Genomic DNA, 16,125 nt, shown 5'->3' on the forward strand with positions numbered 1-16,125 from the left:
AAAGCAGCGCAGCTAGAGGTGTACACGAGTCAAACCGAGTCGAGCTTGGCACAGCTCTACTCAGCTCAACCACTTGCTCACCCCAGCTCGAACTTGGCTTGGCTCGGTCCTCGAGCCTGACTGGCCGGCTCAACTCGGTTCGGTTAGCAACTCAGGCCAGTTCGAGCCGAGTTCGCATGTGCGACATTTTCACAAACACGTGGTCTGCACCTTCAAAATATCACTGTATATAAAACAACAACAATGGTTTTACAGGTATTTTATCAAACACCTTGTAAACAACATAAAAATCAAGAAAAAAGGGTATTTGTTTCATATATGTACCTTCCTTGCCACCAGCCACACTTCATTGAGTCATTTCATCAAACACTTGGTGAACAACAGCAATATCAAAGTAACCAAGTCACCGAATTGAATCAATCCGAGTCGAGTCGAGCTCGGGCAAGCTTGAACTCGGTTTGAAATTTTTTCGAGCTCAAAAAATCAGCTCGACTCAGCTCGAACTCAATTTCAAACCGAGTTGAATCGAGCTTTTTCGAGTCGAGTCGAGTGAGTTACCGAGCTAACTCTGCTCGTGTACAACCCTAAGTGCAGCGGGAGAATTGGTAAGTCATGCAAGGGTTGCAGGTTTCTCTCGATCGCATAACGGATGCCTTAGGGCAACTCCGTGTTCATGGTGATAATCTGCCTATCATGGGCGCTGGAATTCGCAATCTTGCTTATTATGGGGCGATGCTAACAGTGAATTGTAGGATTGTGCTTGAGGATGTGGGATCCAGAGACGAAGAGATCCATGACATAATCCTCCAACACCCCGGTCGAGGTAGCGATCGAGTAGATCGGACGAATCAAGAATTCAAGATGAAAGTCGATCTTCCCAGTTTCAACAACCAACTCCACATCAAGGACTTCCTCGATTGGCTGCTCGAAGTCGAATTTCTTCAACTATATGGACATCCCCTGGAGAGAAAAAGGTTAAACTTATTGCTTACAAGTTGAAGGGCGAAGCTTCGGCTTGGTGGGGAGCAACTTCAGCTTGTGCAAAGGCAAATAAAGGCACTAATTTACACATGGCGGCGGATGAAACAACTAATGAGTGCCCAATTCCTCCCCAATGATTACAATCAGGTATTGTTCCAACAATACCAAAATTGTCAACAGGGTAATCGAACAGTAAGAGACTATGTAGAAGAGTTCTACCATTTGGTAGTGCAAAATGATTTAGTTGAGACTGAATTAGAGCAAGTTGCATGATTTAACGATGGTTTGTGTGTTATAATCCAGGATCGAGTTCAAATGCAACCTGTGTGGATGATGAATGAAGCAATCAAGTTGGCCACCCGAACGGATGCACATCTTAAGAAATCCAACACACGGGCCTATCCTACTAATAGGTTAGCCACTGCAGGTCCTTCGTAGGGAGCACCACAGGCCAAGGGAAAAGAATTTATAGGAGGTATCCTCAACCTCTTACACCTGCGAACTGAGAGTCGAGAAGTAGGCAAGTGAGACCCCAAAGGGCCGCGACCATTATTGTTAGTCTGAGCAGAATCCTAAACTCCTACGGTCGGCCAAGGCCAAACCATTGTTATCTATGTGGCCAACAGATCACCTATCAAACACTTATCCTCAGAGGAAAGTGAATAACCTCGTCATTAATGATGGAAGCGTTGAAAATGCAGAGGAAGATCTGGATGTTAATAAAAGAGAGCATGTTGTGGATGATAAAGCGGATGAAGCAGATTGGGTTATGTAAGATCAGATTGAGGCCCTAATAGTGAGACGGCTATTGTAAACAACAAAGAATGAGGTATATCCACAATGTCATAACATCTTTCAAACAAGGTATACGATGAATAAAAAAGTCTATGATGTGATCATAGTGAGCGGGAGAAATGAGAATATCGTCTCTAAGGTCATGGTGGAGAAGTTACAGCTAAAAATGAAAAGACATTCCTCCTCATACACAATCGGCTGAATTAATAAGGCCAATGAGATGAAGGTAATTAAACAATACACTATCTCTCTTTCAATTAGTAAACATTTTAAGAACCAAGTAATATGCGACATAGTTAATATAGAGGTTTGTCACATATTACTCGGTTAGCCTTGGCAATCAAACTATGATGCCACTCATAAAAGACGAGATAATGTATATATTCTTGTTAAAGACGGTTGAAGAAACATACTCACCCCTATGGACCCGGATGAGCGACCCGTAACTTTCAAAGTGGAGAGGCGTTCTCTCCTAGCCATATAAGAATTTGTAAAGGAATACAAGGAGACAGGACAAGTCTGTGTTAATTGTAAAGGATGAAGAGGTAGAGCCCACGATTTTTCGAAAAACTGAAACCATTGTTACAATAATTTAAGGTAATCTGGCCTGATTAACGTTCCGATAAGTTGCCTCCCATATGAGATATTCAACAATATCGATCTTGTCTAAAGGGCTAGCTTACACAATCTCTCTTATTATCAAATAAGTGAAAGAGTGTGATATTTTGCAAGGACAAGTGAAGGAATTGATCTGTAAGGGTCTAGTGTGAGAAAGAATGAGCCCATGTGTCGTATCGGCTTTATTGAAACCTAAGAATGATGGGATTTGACACATGTGTATCAATAACCGTGCAATAAATAAAATAATTGTAAAATACAGATTTCATATACCATGGGAGGACGATATGTTGGACATACTAGAGGGGGCAAAACTGTTTTCCAAACTGTATATGAGGAGTGGCTACCATCAGATCCGTATTCAACCTAGTGATGAGTGGAAGACAAAATTTAAGACCAATGAGAGTTTGTATGAATGATTGGTCATGCCTTTCGGGCTCTCAAATGTACCTAGTACATTTATGAGAATGATGAACCAAGTTCTAAAACCATTCATTAGTCGATTCGTGGTGGTTTATTTTGACGACATATTGATATACAGTCAAGAAAAAGCAGGCCATGTGGAACATCTCAAACAGGTGCTTCAAATGCTCGTAGATAACAAGTTGTACCTCAATCTAAAGAAGTGCAAATTTTTATACAGAGAGCCTGTTGTTTTTGGGATTTGTCGTGACATCCACATGCATCCGTGTGGATGACGAGAATGTGAAAGCCATCAGAGAATGGCCAGTTCCAATGAACATTCATGAAGTGCAAAGTTTTCAATGATTGACGACGTTCTATTATTGGTTCATGAGGAACTTCAGTATCATCATGGCACTGATCATCAACTATATGAAGAAAGAACATTTTCAGTAGACTGACGAGACCGACAAAAATTTTGTTATAATTAAGAAGAGGTTGTCCACTACTTCGGTCCTCGTATTCCCCAACTTTGATAAGTTATTTGAAGTTGAATGCGATGCTTCATATATTGGCATTATGGGTGTATTGTCTTAAGAGGGTAGACTGGTGGCCTTCTACAATGAGCAACTCAGCAATGCTCATAAGAAATAGTTGACATATGAGCTAGAATTGTACGCAGTGATTCAAGCCTTGTGGCATTAGAGGCATTACTTGATTCAGCGGGAGTTTGTACTCTATACAGATCATCAGGCCTTCAAGTTTATTAATAATCAGGCTCACATTAACCGTGTGCATGCTATGTGAATTTCTTTCTTGCGAGAATTCACATTCATGTTGAAGCATAAGACTGGGCAGCAGAACAAGGTGGTTGATGCTATTAGCCGATGTGGAGCCTTATTGGTCACCATGAGCAACAAGGTAGTCAGGTTCAAGTACCCCGAGGACCTGTATGCCGAAGATGGGGACTTCAAGGACGTGTGGATTAGATGCTAGGAGGATCGGTGAAGTGACCTCCATATTAAGCATGGTTTCCTTTTCAAAGGAAGTCAATTGTGCATTCCACGGAGTTCGTTGCAACAGCATGACCTCCAAGAGCTACATAGAGGTAGCCCCGGCGGTCACCTAGGGTGAAACAAGATAATAGCTCTCTTGAAGGAGTGTTACTATTAGCCACAACTGAAACGAGATGTGAGAAAAGCAGTGCAACGATGTCATGCGTATCAGGCATCAAAGGGGCGGTCACAGAACACAGGCCTATACACTTCATTACTTGTCTATAACGGCCCTTGGGAGAATTTGAACTCTGTGCTAGGTCTCCCGCGGACTTAGCGTGGAATGGATTCAGTGTTTATGGTGGTTGACAAATTCTCCAAGATAGTTCATTTCATATAGTGCAAGAAAACTCTTAACGCTACACATGCTGCAAATTTGTTCTTCCAAAAGGTTGTTCAACTACACGGAGTTTCAAAATCTATTACCTCAAATCATGACAGTAAGTTCCTCGAACACTTTTAGAGGATTTTGTGGAGGCAATTTGACAACAAGCTATAGTTCAACAGTGCATATCATCTGCAGACAGATGGATAAACTGAGGTGGTGAATCATACACTCGAGAACCTGATACGATGCATGTCGGGTGATAAGTCCAAACAGTGAGATTTTGCCTCAGCTCAAACAAAATTCTCATTCAACAATATACAAAACCATTTCAGTGGCAAGTCCATGTTTGAAGTTGTATATGGACGAGTGCCTAAGCATACTCTTGATAAGTTGTCATGTGTGAGTGTTGTTGTAAAACATATGGCGGACCAAATCATAAGTGTACACACTGATGTTTAGGCCAAGTTTCAAGTATCCAACAACAAGTACAAGGAAAGGCTGACACGCATCGGCGCCTGAAGGTGTTCAATGTAAGCAATAACGTTATGGTTCACCTAAACAATGAGAGATTTCCGACTGGGACATACAACAAACTGAAGAATAAGAAGATAATGCCGATACCTATATTTCATAAGATCAATGACAATACGTACGTCATTGATTTTCTTGACGACATAAGGATCTCAAACACATTCAACATGGTGGGCCTGTACGAGTATCATGAACCGGAATCGGATAATAACTCAATGATTTTTATTTTAAAAAAAAAAAAATCAAGTAGAGGGGATCTGATGTAGGACGTGGAGCAAGCACGTGCGTATAACAAATAGACCAGAAGAAGTCCAAGAAGGAAATCAACAAATTTCAGCATAGTTCGATTGATCAAGGTCAATCAAGCGGACCAATCGAGTCAATCAATCGATGAAAATTTAAATTTAGAAGAAAAGCTTGCTAGACACTTTTTTGCTCGGTTCGATCAATAGACCGTCAATCGGGACAAATACATTTTTTAGGTTTTGGTCTCTAGACATTTTGTGCCATTTCTATCGATCGATCGACGAACAATAGAAACTTGCATGTTTTTTAGTTTTTGTTTCCTTATTTTTTTAGGTCTCTCCTAATAACATCTTAGGGTTTGCTTAAGAGTATTTAAGTATGCAAACTCGTTTATTTTAGATAACATTTAATAAAATTTATTAAATTTCTTTTATTTCTCTCATGAATTCAAGAATCTCTTCTTGTAGATTCAAGAGAGCCTTGTGAATTTAAGGTGTTTATCATTCAAAGAAGACAGTGATCATCATCGTCACGTCCTTTCTTGCATCAATAACTCCTTCAATGGGATGCGTGGATGGTTTAAATTGTTGCTTGCATCTCACATCCCTCTCCAACATGTCCTTGACTCCCGAGAGAAAATATAGGCAAGACGCTTACCCAGTTTGTTGGCAATCTAAAAACTTTGAAATGAATCAAATAGTCACTTCAGTCAAATGGTAGACACTGATTGCTTTTCTTTTCATTCCTTTTTCTTTCCCCTTTAAATGCTAATCTATTGGGTTGGTTTAGTCTAACATTAGTTTTTTTTTTATGTCAGGTGCTTGCATAGCTTTCGGGTTATATTCTACCTAGTTCAGTTGCATTTTCATCTTTATTTGTTGACCATTTATCTATTTTGTAAATTGGGCATATTATACCAAATTCATTTCAATTTGGGTTTTTTTTAAAAAGATAAATTCATTGCAATTTGTTATGTTGGTTTACTTCTGCATCTGCTTTATTGTAGAATGCTTTCTAGCCCTATTTAAGCAAAAGGGAAAAGGGGAAAAAGAATACAAGCATAACTTAATAAGGGTCTCTGGCAACAGAATTTAAGAACTAAAACATCATGGACCAATATACATGCGTTTTGTACAGCCAAATGAAGTAAACCTACTGTATTTCAGCTGCGGCTGCAGAAGGTTAACTTCTTTGGGCAGCCTCAAATTTGTATGGCTTTTACTTTCATGATTATCCACTCACCCTTGTGGCGAAACCAATGGCCGACTCTGGAGATTATTACTTCCCACTTGTGGTTTTAAGATCAGGACTTGCAAACATTCAGTTTCATTCTGATCTGACTATATCATAGCCAGCACAAATAGGTCATTGTTTCAAGTTTATTATGTGTAAATGATGTAGGATATGCACTCTTAGCATGGCTAGATCAAAAGAACCACAAACGAAAGAAGAAGTAGTTCATCAAAACTAAACCTTGTTCTAGGTAGAGCATGATGTAACTAAGTCCTAGACATGTGTGGTTTGAAGAGATTTGTTCCGATATGGAGAAATTGTCGTTTGAAATGTTGATCATAAAATAGCCGTAACTTTTGATCTAGGAATCATCACGAAACACGTGACCTATCAATATTTATGTAACCACGGTTCCGGGGTCAACTAACCTACTTAACAGGTCATGAACGTCTATTTCACAAGAAACTCTATTTTTGCCAAATTTAATCTTTTGGGATTTCTTATTTTTATTTTAGAAGTTGCTTGAATAGAAGAACTACCTTTTGGATTTAACGTTTCGACTACTTGAGGAGGAATATCTTTCTCATTATTGTTTCACGGTCTTCCCTGTGTCCAGTAAACCAGTTTTGATGTCTTTAATCTTCTCTCAATTTGATCTTGCAGTGACCGTCCACATTTCTTTCCACAAAATTGATTCTTACCAGCCAACTAATCAAGCAACTTACCACCTACCCCTCTCTACTCAATACAGTAGGTAATGGGTAAGGGAACTCCACAATCTGTACACTGTAACAGAAACTCTGTATATTTCAAATACGAGAGAAAAAAAGAAACTGCCCACGAAGGAAGCCATTCATTTGTAACATGCATGGATGGACGAGGTAAGGATGTTATGCTGCAAACGCAAGCATGCTAGCATACTATACACTCCGAAAAAGTTATTAATGTGCTATCAATACCATCTTAAGTGCTATATTAAAACTCTTCTTGTCAGCTGTCAGTTGGTAGTTTTGATACAGATGATCTGTCGTGAATATTTAACTGGAAATGGATCACCCGAGTTCACAGAGATGGGAAAATTTGCAATGCTATGGTTCAAATAGTAAGTTCTTACTAAAATATTATACATGCTTTCTTCAATCATTTTAAATAGGAAGTCCATAAGGCCAACAACAACATGAATGTCAATACTGAGACTACAAAACCCACAACTCCAGGTAATCTAAGTACCCTTTTATCGCTATAGCAGCATCTGATCACATATAGTAGTGATCTTCCAACCCTGGCGATAAAATATTAAATGGCCGATGGAGCAAAAAGAAAGAGGAGAGAGAGAGAGAGAGCGAGATAGAGAGAGCATGTTATCTCCGACGTCAAAATTTGAGACCTGGACAGCATAGCATCATAGGCTTGTATACTGACAGAGGTGTTCAATAAATGTGGCAAAAGCACTTAGCTTTCACGAATAAGAGAAGTATTCATTTCAGCAAGCGCTACAATCCTTTGATCCGTAGATTCAATTCTGGCTACCAGCTCAGCCAACTGGCCTTTCACACTGAGATCAATCACATGTGACCCTTCCTTTTCATAGCTAATGACAAACCCAGCAATTAGTGATGGATCAACGGTGTTTTCGAGCCTCATATTATCGGAACCAGTCATCCTCTGCATTTTCCTTGCAATCTGATCCAGCTGTTTGCCTTCGAGCTTCACAGCGGAAGAAACAGCCACTACCAGAACATCATTTTGCTTAGCAGAGAAAAGGTCAAGCTCTCCCATGACATCTTTTATCAGATTACTCTTTTCATTCTCCACGAGGGAATGGAAGAAGCTCAGATTGAAGGGTTTGAATTCAGCATCACTAGCCACAATATCATGTATTTTCAACTGTTCAATCTGGGTGATGGGCTGCATTAGGAGATTGAAATTGTCTTCACTCTTAAACAACTGAGGGGCTTTGCAAACACCATTAGTGATGGAATCAAGCATCCCATTTAGTTTGTGCTTCTCAAAATCAACCTCAGTATTCTTGGAGAATGATTCTTCCTTCCTGGCTCCTGCACTTGTGGTAGTTAATGTATTTTTCTTCAATGATTGTAATGCCCTTAAGGATTGTGATTCATGAAACGAGGGAATCATTGGAACATGTTGAGATATATCCTGAGAAGTGGCACCTTTTGAAGGAAATGATGGCTGCCTGTGGGGTGTGATGGATTGATTTAAGATAGTACTCATCTGCCAAAAGCTCTGTTTGTTAGTTCAATGATACAACACAGGTGTCTTTTGCATATGCAAGTACAAGGATTGAGCAGTATAAGTGGTTATCGATCTGCGCATTTTTTCAAGCATCTAATTTATTGATGCTAAACATATTATAGAACCATTCAAGATAAGAGAACCCATTAACATCACATAGGCACTGCAAACTATCTTGTTTCAATAGTTAATAGTAGTAATGGTTTTTAGAATATTGCTTATTTGTCTATGGACATGGAAAGCCTACTACCTAAAACTCAAACATAACAACCCATTACATGGAATTTTTCTCACCCTTCCATTGCCAGGTTCTCTATATCTATGTTTTCAGAGTCTAGGAAGTGCATAAAGAATTCACAGCTTGCTTCCAATTAAGCTGCCTAAACAGATCAATTAGCTATTCCTCATGACCTCTATGCATCTTCAAAAAAGTGGTGTCAAATAAAAGATGTATGATGGATTATAACTTACCATTTTAGTAAGTTGGCTATATTGTGTAAGTTTACCAATTGAGTTGTTAGAGAAAGAAATTTCACTATTATCAATTTTATTCCGGTTTATAAGTGGGGGGGTTTTTTTTTATTATTATTTTTATTTTTTAAAAAACCTCCATGTTGGTTCAGGGCTTATTGTATAGGAAGGAGATGATGATCCTCTCCTTCCTTTTCTCCACACTCGTAGTACATTAGTTAATTGAGATAACCACTTGGTGATGTTTTATAAATTTTGAAAATCAGTGACCTTCCCCCCACTGTTTTTCTTATTAAATAAAAAGGAGTTTGTGACTGTTCATCCAACTTATCTTCAAAGATGACCACTTCAGTATAATAAAAAAGGATAGTTTGAAGAGCAACAACTCTTCGACTAATAATATATGTGCTTTTGTTCTTTTTCTTTTTTCTTGGTTAACTTGTTAGTACACACCCCACTATCAGTACACACTCCAATGTTAGCCACCCCCACTAGGGAATCGACACCATGACCCCAGTGTTGAAACGAGGTATCTTCATAATAATAATAATAATAATAATAATATTATTATTATTATTATATTAATATTAATGTATGTGCTTGTGTTCATATGTGAGTTGCGGCTTCTTCTCATGGTCTCAGTTCCAATAATTAAGAAATATTAATATTCTGGATGTTGGAAGAATGCCATGAATTGCAAGGTTAACCCAAACTGGATGCAATTAAGAGGTGGTAATAAGTTAATTAGTTAGTGGCCGATAACAAACAGGAGGCCATGCTAACCACAACTATTTAAGAAAGAAAGCTCAAAGAAGGAGAGTTTCTCCAACTATCAAGAACCTCTCTGTTTTCTTCGTTCTTTTCTTTTAACAAATTATTAATAATGTCCCCGTTTTAAGTAACCTAATCAGATTTTGAATAAACTTTGAGAACCCACGAATCCAGCACATGAAAAGGGGGATTTTACAACAATGTTTTGTTTTTTGTGTTTTTTGTTTAAAAAAAAAAAAAAAAAAAACCTTTTTCTTATTGCTGCTAAGTAAAGCAGGGCTTAATTTGTCAAGAGTAAAAAGAAAGAAAGAAAAGAACTCCCACTTTGGAGGAAGTGATGAACATTTGATAAAGAAAATAAGGAATTAGAAGAAGAAGAAGAAGCCAAATTCCAGAACCAGAATAATACCTTTTTTTTAATTCCAATTTCAGGGAAAACGGCGAACCGACGGCTCCAAGAAAACAGAGGAGATGAGAGGAAGGTGGCAGTTGGTGATGGGGTGGGATTTTTCTTTTCTTTTCTTTTCTTTTCTTTTTTTACGCGTAAAACAAGAATATCATAGATAAGGTGTAATCCTGATATAATTCCAAGAAGATAATATATATATATATATATATATATATATATATAGACACACACACACACACAAAGGCCTAAACAGATGATGAGAAACGAGTAGCAGCAGCTCTCCCACTTTCTCTCCCTGTCTCTCTCGTTATCCATTCGTATCGTTCTATTTCGATCCATCCATGCATTGTGAGTGGTCGAGAAACGAGAGGCTTAGAGAAGCCGGAACGCTCCTTTCCTTCCAAGGATTACTTGACACGTGTCCACCTTGGAAAGAGGCTAGTTGGACGGGAAGTGGTTGCGTACTGAATAATTCAGTATGCTAATTGCTTAGCGTACTGAGTAAACTCTGTAAGGTTCACCGTGATTTATTTATTTTATCCCCTCAGTCCATCCATTTTGCCGGATGATTTTTGTGATTTAGCACAAAAACAAAGTATTTATAAAGTTTAAATGGACCACACTGCAGGAAACAGTGTAAATTGAACGTTTACCGTTAAAAATTTCTTGGGAGCCATGGAAGTTTTTGGATCAATCTTATAGTTATTAATTTTACCTTCCATCTGTATGATCTTATGAAAAGGTTGGATGACAGGTAAATATCACTGTGGAGCCTATAAAAGTGTCAACGGTGGAAATCATTATTCCCACTGTTTCCTGTGATATGATCTACTTTAGATTTGGATATGCTTAAATTTTAAACTCAACCCCTTAAATGATTTAAAATAATGTATGGACGGCGTGGATAAATCAAATACATTCACAGTGGGCCAACTGAGTTTACTCGGTATGATGGATTTCAGTTGGACGCGGATCGCCTGCAGCGCATGTCTTCGGAATATCCCCTCTTATTGGACGCGGATTCTCAGCGAAAGGCTTTCGCAGTAACTTCCAACGTGATGTTTATTTGAAATCCATCACGTCCATCAGTTTTAAAAGATCATTTTAGGTGATGGCCCAAAAATAATCTAAATCCAAAACTCAAGTGAGCTGTACATCAGGAAAACGTGTATAGGTAAATTCATACCGTTGAAATCTTCCTGGGTCTACCGTGTAATATATATACCATCCATTCCATTCATATCATAATTCCGAACTGAAAACATAAAAACTATACTGATTCAAATATTCTGTGGCCCCAGGCGTGTTTCAACGGTGGACATTCAATCCTCTATCGTGTGGCCCACCTGAGATTTGGATTTCCGTCCGTTATGGGCTCACGTGATCTTGCAAAACTGATGGACATGTTGGATTTCCCAAAAACATCACGGGTTTCTGCGAAAGCCTTTTGCAGTAAATCCGCGGATGTCCTGCGAAAGCGGTGAAAACCTAGGTGGGGCCACCATGATATTGGCAAGAAATTCATTCTGTCCATCCGTTTTGTGAGAGCAATTTAAGACATGGGTTAAAAAATGAGCAGATCCAGTACTCAAGTGGGGTGAAAACATGAGGATTAAAGGTACGAAGTTGAAATATTTGTGGGCCCCACCATGAAGATCATCTTTCACAAAAATTCAGGTCAGCTCATCCACCAAGACACTGTTTGAATGAATCCACGGCCGATCACCTAACTCAATCCATACATGCATACATACCTACATATAAAGTATGGTCCATTTAGTGAGAGAATCAACCTAGCTAATGTCCCAAATGGGTAATCTTAGCCCACCTTTTGCATGGTGTAGATGAGATGGATAAGCGGCATGTTAGGAAGAAGATGGTTCTCGATTGTTATTTAAATTATATGTTTTGAAGATTATAGATGTTCAGGATCTAAATGGTTGTTTATGATCACATGCATGCTTAGGCATGCGTGCTTTACCAATGAAATGAAATGTATGTAACATCATGGTTCATTTAATGAGCAAAGTAGCTTTAATGAAAAGGTGATTCTTGGATGAGAACCGCTTGATGGACGGCTAAATTTGGCCTCCCAGCACATGAGTTTAGCAAGTTGTGTTGGGCTCATGACCTCGCACCTCCCTTTCTTGGAATGGGCTAGACATGGACCCCTATGATCCTAGACCGTGGCAGCAGGATTGAGTTGGAGTGGAACCTATGTCCAGGTCAATTGACAAAGAGCAGACAAGGTCTGCTCCGTCCTTGCGTGACAAGAAGCTACCCAAACCAATTGACAAGGGTGCCACATGCACTTGATTCAAATTTCTTAGCATGATTTGATAATATTGTAATGTAAAAGTATTATCATTATAATTTTATTATTTTACGGTCAAATACTACATCATAATAAAAGATAGGTAAAAGAATTTATAATTATTATAAATTTTACCTTATGTTGTAATAGAATTTTATTTTTTTTAACATTAGATTTAATATATATTTTCTTCTTCCATTAATTTGACACCTCAGTAATACAAAAGTATCACCATTACATTCATCTAAACATAAAAATTCTCATTTAAATTACACATCAACCAAGAGACAAATACTATAATTTGTAATCATCATACTTTTACAATTCATTACAGTCAATTACAAGGGTCCTTAGGGATTAATGTTTGGATGCTTCGTTCAAAGGAGCCTGAGATGCGTTTGGATGCTTCATTCACATCGGAGAAGGTTATCCATTTAAACAAGACTGTCCTAAATATTGAATATTATGTTGTCCAATGTAGTTGTCTATTCTACGCCCCTAATTGCAACTATATTCCCCCAATACAACCCAACACTACATGCCAGGAAAGATCATGCTCACATTTAAGAACCCTATGTTCCTGCAGTACGTTTCCAAGGAAAACGTTGTCCAGGAGGTGCCATTCAAATGCAGAAGAACGAGAGAACCGTGTCTACATGCCCAAATACACATGAAATGGAAGACATGATTATATTAAGTTATCAATACATCCAAATGCTGCTTAGCGTTTTCAAATCGTGAAACAGTGTGGCCAAACAAGTAGCGAGGCAAATAGATGATAGTGAATGAAAAGAAAGAAGAGGTTGGTGGAAACAGGGGGAAACAGCCCACCGGATGGTTGTTTCATTCTTGTTTTGGTAGAAACGTTTTTCTCAGGACACTCTCACCTCCTTGCCTTACACAACACAAACAGCTTCTGTAAAAAGCATGAATAACGTCTCAGGGAAGAAAAAAAAAAAAAAAAAAACGGAAACAAGAAACGCCTTCCCCTCAGATCAGTTATCGCTCAAAATCCAACACCACTAAAACTTCTGTCCTTTTCCTACTTGAACTTTTTGTTTTTGTCCTCTCTCTCTCTCTCTCTCTCTCTCTCTCTCTCTCTCTCTCTCTCTCTCTCCATAGAGATATATATAGAGACCACTTCTTCAGTCTCTTGCATGAAAACACCATCCTCTGCATTGCTGTTTGTATAAGCTCGTTCAATGGGCTCGCGTTCGTTGAAGTCTTCTTCCTCTACATATCCATCCTCATCATCATGGACAGCCAAGCAGAACAAAACCTTCGAAGTTGCAATAGCCATATTCGATAAGGACACTCCCAACCGCTGGGAGAATGTAGCTTCCATGGTGGGAGGAAAAACTGTAGAGGAAGTGAAGCGTCACTACCAAGTGCTGGTTGAGGACTTGAAGTGCATCGAGGCGGGTCTCGTCCCTCTTCCTAAGTACAAGCCCACTATTCCAACTGATGATGACAGTAGCAATGAGGAAGACGATGACCAGCACAGGTTTATATACTAGACAAGTAGTATGAATGCACTTGCATATATACCAACATTGATTGAATCAATTTTCATTTGATTTACTAAAATCATACAAGATTTCAATTTCACCTACTTGTGTTTTTAATGCGCTCTCTTTTCATGCAGGCAACTGATGTATCTCAAGTTACAGTGAGCTGAGTCATGTGGCCACCTCTCTTCTGCAATCCCTTCCTTAGCAGTAGTTTAGTCCTTTGTAGAAGTGGTAGTATTGATGGTAGCTGTCGTTGTTGTAGTAGAAGTGGTAGTGTTGACGGTAGCTGTTGTTGTTGTTAGTGTAGTAGTACTGGGTGCAGGTAGTTTTAGTTATCCTTTTGTGTTGCTTGTTACTGTTTACATCTATGTCTAATATAAAGGATCTCTGGTTATTTAGATTTTATATTATATAAAGATATGAGCAAAAATGAAAGGCTAAGAAATGGAATCTCTCTGGTGGGCCACACATGTACAGAGAAATGAAATGGATGGTTATTAAAATGATGACCCTGTAAAGAGAGAAAAAAAATAATTTGCATGTGTGGCTCACTTGATGAGTGAGCCAGCCTCAATTTTAGGATACAAGCCATAAGGATGTGGACATCCCTATGAACGGCGTGGATCCCAAAAATAGAGGCATGAGATGATCGTATATTGTTATGAATATAAAGGGACACTTGCATTTTTGCAGAGCCTGCCAGGGTAGTTATAACACGTCAGTTACCTTTGACTACATGGGCTCACTACATTTCCAAAAGTTACCCAGTTATAACTTCCATGAACCGTTGGTATCTACATCACATCACTGGACCGTCTCTTAGGTTTAGTCCGCTTTTCCTCCAATATCATACAAAAATCATAGCAATATGTCGGTGGAAACATCCATAAGTGGACTGATCTTCTTCAATCGTTCTTGTCCATCCATTTTTGTATGCGCTGTCTTTACGGATGGAAGATGAGATCCGTATGATTTTCTCAAGGCACCCCATGAATAAATGAGTACTGGATCTAATGGATGGTCCAGATAGGTGATGTGGATGCTAACAACTCCAAATGCAACTAGGTGCATGGAAATGTTTCCATACACTTGATGGAAAACACACACAAAACCCAATAAGAATGACATAACAACAAGAAAAGCGGTAACCATAACATGAAAGCAAGTAGATGGTCAGAAGGGCTTTTTGTTAGTGGCCAGTGCTACACACTTCATATCTCAATACATTTGCTTATGAATTCGCTAGTTCGATTTTCATCTCCAACAGCATGTTTCGCTACATTGGACCCAGATGGACTGATGTGAACAGTCGTCATAAATGACCCACAATGATGATCCTGACCATCCATTTATGAAGTTGAACGTAAGCCATTGAAAGTCTTCCACATGTTTAGCACAAGTTTCCTATGGTGCCCCAATAGTATAGAATTAAGATCATAGCCGGCTCTGGTCATAAGACCATCTCAGCACGTAGGCCACTGGAGGGAACAAGTGTTAGGATCCTGAGTCGCGGCATAGGCAAAAGAAATTTATGATATTACGGCTGGTCTAACGTTTGGACGGCAAAATGCAAGTACTCTCTCTCCCCCTCAACTCAAATTTTCAAATGATGGTACGCAAATGTTCCCTAGATCCTGGTCTCGACGCATGGATGTATGGCCTAGTGGTAGACATTGAGCATTTGAGTTCGAACGCCCATGTGGGGCTGTGTTTGAAAAACAAAAACAAAACAAAAAAATAAATATAGATAAATAAATAAAATAAAATTGTTAGCCCTCATGATTCACCCCTTCAGAATCACATGCAAAGTCTGCATCAATGCACACTTTATTCTCATTTTATTTATTTTTTAACAATTCCTTGCTATAAAAGAGTGGCAGCTTGGGTGGGACCTACTGTGATATGTATATGGGATCTGGTTTGACCATCAAGTACATTACCTTATATTAGGCCCAGTCCAAAAAAATCAGATCCATTTATAATTCAGGTGGACCACGTGATTGGAAACAGAGTAACGCCCACCCTCCAAGCTGTCACCCTTAGTGTGGCACACCTGAATCATGGTTAGGCGAATTTCACATACACATCACGATGACCCTGTAAAAAATCAAGTGATGACACCTATCTCCCGAGTGTTTCTCATAGGTCAGCTTGTTTTTTATCCTTGGACCTAACATGTTATGGTCAGGAAAAAATTCAAGGGT

The 16,125-nt window shown here is 38.9% G+C and overlaps 2 protein-coding genes across 2 annotated transcripts; one reads left to right on the forward strand and one right to left on the reverse strand.

Moving 5' to 3' along the window:
- Positions 1-7,280: 7,280 nt before the first annotated feature.
- LOC131231313 (ATP synthase delta chain, chloroplastic-like) lies at positions 7,281-10,288 on the reverse strand. Its single transcript, XM_058227467.1, has 2 exons — positions 10,097-10,288; positions 7,281-8,424 (listed from the first exon to the last, which is right to left on the reverse strand). The coding sequence occupies exon 2, from the start codon at positions 8,422-8,424 to the stop codon at positions 7,642-7,644; it is 783 nt and encodes a 260-aa protein (XP_058083450.1). The 5' UTR covers positions 10,097-10,288; the 3' UTR covers positions 7,281-7,641.
- Positions 10,289-13,612: 3,324 nt separating this feature from the next.
- On the forward strand, positions 13,613-14,193 carry LOC131231726 (protein RADIALIS-like 4). The gene is made up of 2 exons (XM_058228028.1): positions 13,613-13,914; positions 14,056-14,193. The coding sequence occupies exons 1-2, from the start codon at positions 13,613-13,615 to the stop codon at positions 14,081-14,083; spliced, it is 330 nt and encodes a 109-aa protein (XP_058084011.1). The 3' UTR covers positions 14,084-14,193.
- The last annotated feature ends 1,932 nt before the right edge of the window (positions 14,194-16,125 follow it).

This window comes from Magnolia sinica, chromosome 17 (genome assembly GCF_029962835.1).
Source record: "Magnolia sinica isolate HGM2019 chromosome 17, MsV1, whole genome shotgun sequence".
Lineage (NCBI taxonomy): Eukaryota > Viridiplantae > Streptophyta > Magnoliopsida > Magnoliales > Magnoliaceae > Magnolia > Magnolia sinica.

Excerpts from the sequence above, each read along its gene's own strand:
- LOC131231313 (XM_058227467.1), bottom strand. The coding sequence starts at position 8,424 with ATGAGTACTATCTTAAATCAATCCATCACACCCCACAGGCAGCCATCA.
- LOC131231726 (XM_058228028.1), top strand. The coding sequence starts at position 13,613 with ATGGGCTCGCGTTCGTTGAAGTCTTCTTCCTCTACATATCCATCCTCA. Across the intron at positions 13,915-14,055 it reads GAAGACGATGACCAGCACAG|GCAACTGATGTATCTCAAGT; the intron begins GTTTATATACTA and ends CTTTTCATGCAG.